General features: G+C 40.7%; 1 protein-coding gene across 1 annotated transcript in view; it reads left to right on the top strand.

Moving 5' to 3' along the window:
* The window catches only part of LOC119577119, a 46,713-nt gene that overhangs the window by 38,922 nt on the left and 5,291 nt on the right, over window positions 1–2,500 (top strand). The window contains exon 3 of the mRNA XM_037924808.1: window positions 2,241–2,407. Coding sequence (XP_037780736.1) covers window positions 2,241–2,407 — 167 coding nt within the window. The remainder of the gene's footprint in view (window positions 1–2,240; window positions 2,408–2,500) is intronic.

Genomic DNA, 2,500 nt, shown 5'->3' with positions numbered 1-2,500 from the left:
GTCTCTAAATCGTACGATCTTACACGTAACATTTTCTGAAACTGCACGTAAGTTTCTCACAAATACCTCATAAAGGTGGGTTCGCACGTATTGATTCCAACATTCTTTGCATTTCTCAAAGCACCGCAAGTCCCTTAAATCCGATTTCGTTCTCCCAGCGCCATCTGGTAAGACAAACAGGAGAAAATTCCTGAAAATGGCGATGGGTATAAGATGCTCGGGTTAACCTTACCTGGAGTCGCGTCCTGGTTACGTATTCTTTTGCGTTGTTAATAAAAGCAAACAAAACAAAACAAATTTTTTTTAAAAATGTGAAAAATACTCAAAGTTTTGAATTAAATGTTTTATTCTACCGCTATAGGATTCCTTTACCCATGAGCCTTATTAAAAGAGATTCTTCTGAAATGTTTACATAATGCTGAACTAAGAGGCGTCACCATAGATAGCACCATACGTTTTTCCAATGAGAACCAGGATGTATTCAATATGGATTTGCTCTTCCAATAGCTTCGTTTCAATGGCACTTTTTAATTGATTTTACTGGTTCAGCGAGACTTTTAAATTATTTCATTGATCTCTTTGATTTATTCATTTTTTATAAAAGCATATACTGTATACTATGTACTATCGCTATCCAGAAGTTTGAGGTCATCCAAAGGTGGGACTTAATTCATATCATGCTTTTCCCAGATTTGATTTAGCTAATGAAGAAACAGCCCCGGCAAGATATAAACACTGGAATTTTATTTTCAGTCACTGAGTTAACCTGTCAGCAAGATATGAATATTGAAATACCAAATTCAACCACCTTGCTTAGCTGACCTGCTAGCAAGATACGAATATTGAAACATTAAATTCAGCCACTTTGTTTAGTGGCCTGCTAACACGGTATCGAGTTTGCACAAAGCCACGTTGCATATCAAGGGAAAAGACGAAACAGACATCTAATGGCAACTTCATTTTGTACTTTTTTTTTCCTGCCAGTCGCGGTGGTATTGCCAAAAGAAAACAGAAGAGCAATGCAGAGCGATGCTATTCATTCTTTTCGTCTTTTCTCATTCTCTTTTCTTTTCATCTTTATCTCTCATTTTCTTCTGCTATTAACCGAGGATGAGAATTTGATTACTGATGTCATTTTCGTTTCTGGTGTGAAAGCTTTTCGAATTTTGTCAGCCATCTTGGTCGCCTCGTGTCTTTTTGAATCTAAAGAGACCTTAGTGATAACCGTATAAACAAAATAAATCTTCGGAGAGATATGTCTAATTCTAATGTACTTTTAAGAATAGTTGACATGCAGTGAGACATTCAGTTAATTATTACAGTGGTTCGGGGAATGAAAAGGACATTTAATTAACATTATGCAATATCGACTGAGACAGATCTCGTAAAGAAGATTCATTTTCTTTCCTCGCTGATTAAAGAACAAGCAGTTTAATCATATATTACTTGATGTATGTCTGCTTTATTTCGCACTGTTATGTCGTTACATCCTTTGCTAATTCTCACAACCTGTATCTCAACAGTTTTTCTTTCTTTCTTTCTTTCTTTCTTTCTTTCTTTTACCAAATAATCTTTTAGTTCCCCTTCATAGACATTTCCTCTTCCATTTCACATAAAATCATTACGGTTTCGTGTACGCTGTCCGCTTTCCCTCACCCAACCCCTTCCCCTACCCCTGTGCCCGTAAGCCTTCTGTATTGATATTCACGAATTCGGGATTTATACTGTTTTCCCACGAAACCAAACCCGGTGAATATCGGGGGATTTATATGTGTTGCGGTAATATGCCTACATGGATATGTGTGTGTGGTGGGTGTGTTGTGTGGGGGGAAATGGGGGTGGGGGTGTTGTGGGGGGGAGGGGGAGGTAGGAGTGTGGTGTTGGGGATATATGTGTGTGTGTGTGTGTGTGTGTGTGTGTGTGTGTGTGTGTGTGTGTGTGTGTGTGTGTGTGTGTGTGTGTGTATGTGTGTGTGTGTGTGTGTGTGCGTGTGCGTGTGTGCGCGCGCGCATATATATACGTTTGTGTATGTACATAGACATATACGGATACGTATATACACGGACATTGATACATACACACACACACAAACAAACACACAAACCAACAAACACACAAACAAACACACACATACACACAAATAAACACACAAACCAACAAACACACAAACACACACTCCAAACCATCTCACTCGACCCCCAAGCAGCCTCCGCTCTTAACCAGCTTCCTTTCCCCCGCAGTAGCAGCCCTCCTGTCGGCGGTGGCTGGCGACGGCGCAGCAGGAGGCAGGTCGGACATGGGCGGCAGTGACGTGGGCGGCATTGGAGGCAACAACAGCGTAACAGCCGTCCAACCTGGCGAGGCGGCGAAGTTAGCCTGTCACGTTCCTGCCGAGATGTATGGGAGTGTAAGTAAAAGTTGATTTGTTTATAGGCCTATTTGGCAGGTGGGTAAGGCAAATACTGAGGAAGAATAGGTGTTGTAGATAGTGTTTGTTTTT

The sequence above is a fragment of the Penaeus monodon genome, chromosome 1 (genome assembly GCF_015228065.2).
Source record: "Penaeus monodon isolate SGIC_2016 chromosome 1, NSTDA_Pmon_1, whole genome shotgun sequence".
NCBI classification, from domain to species: domain Eukaryota; kingdom Metazoa; phylum Arthropoda; class Malacostraca; order Decapoda; family Penaeidae; genus Penaeus; species Penaeus monodon.
Note: the sequence above shows the minus strand (reverse complement) of the source record. Positions and strands in the feature narration are given on the sequence as shown.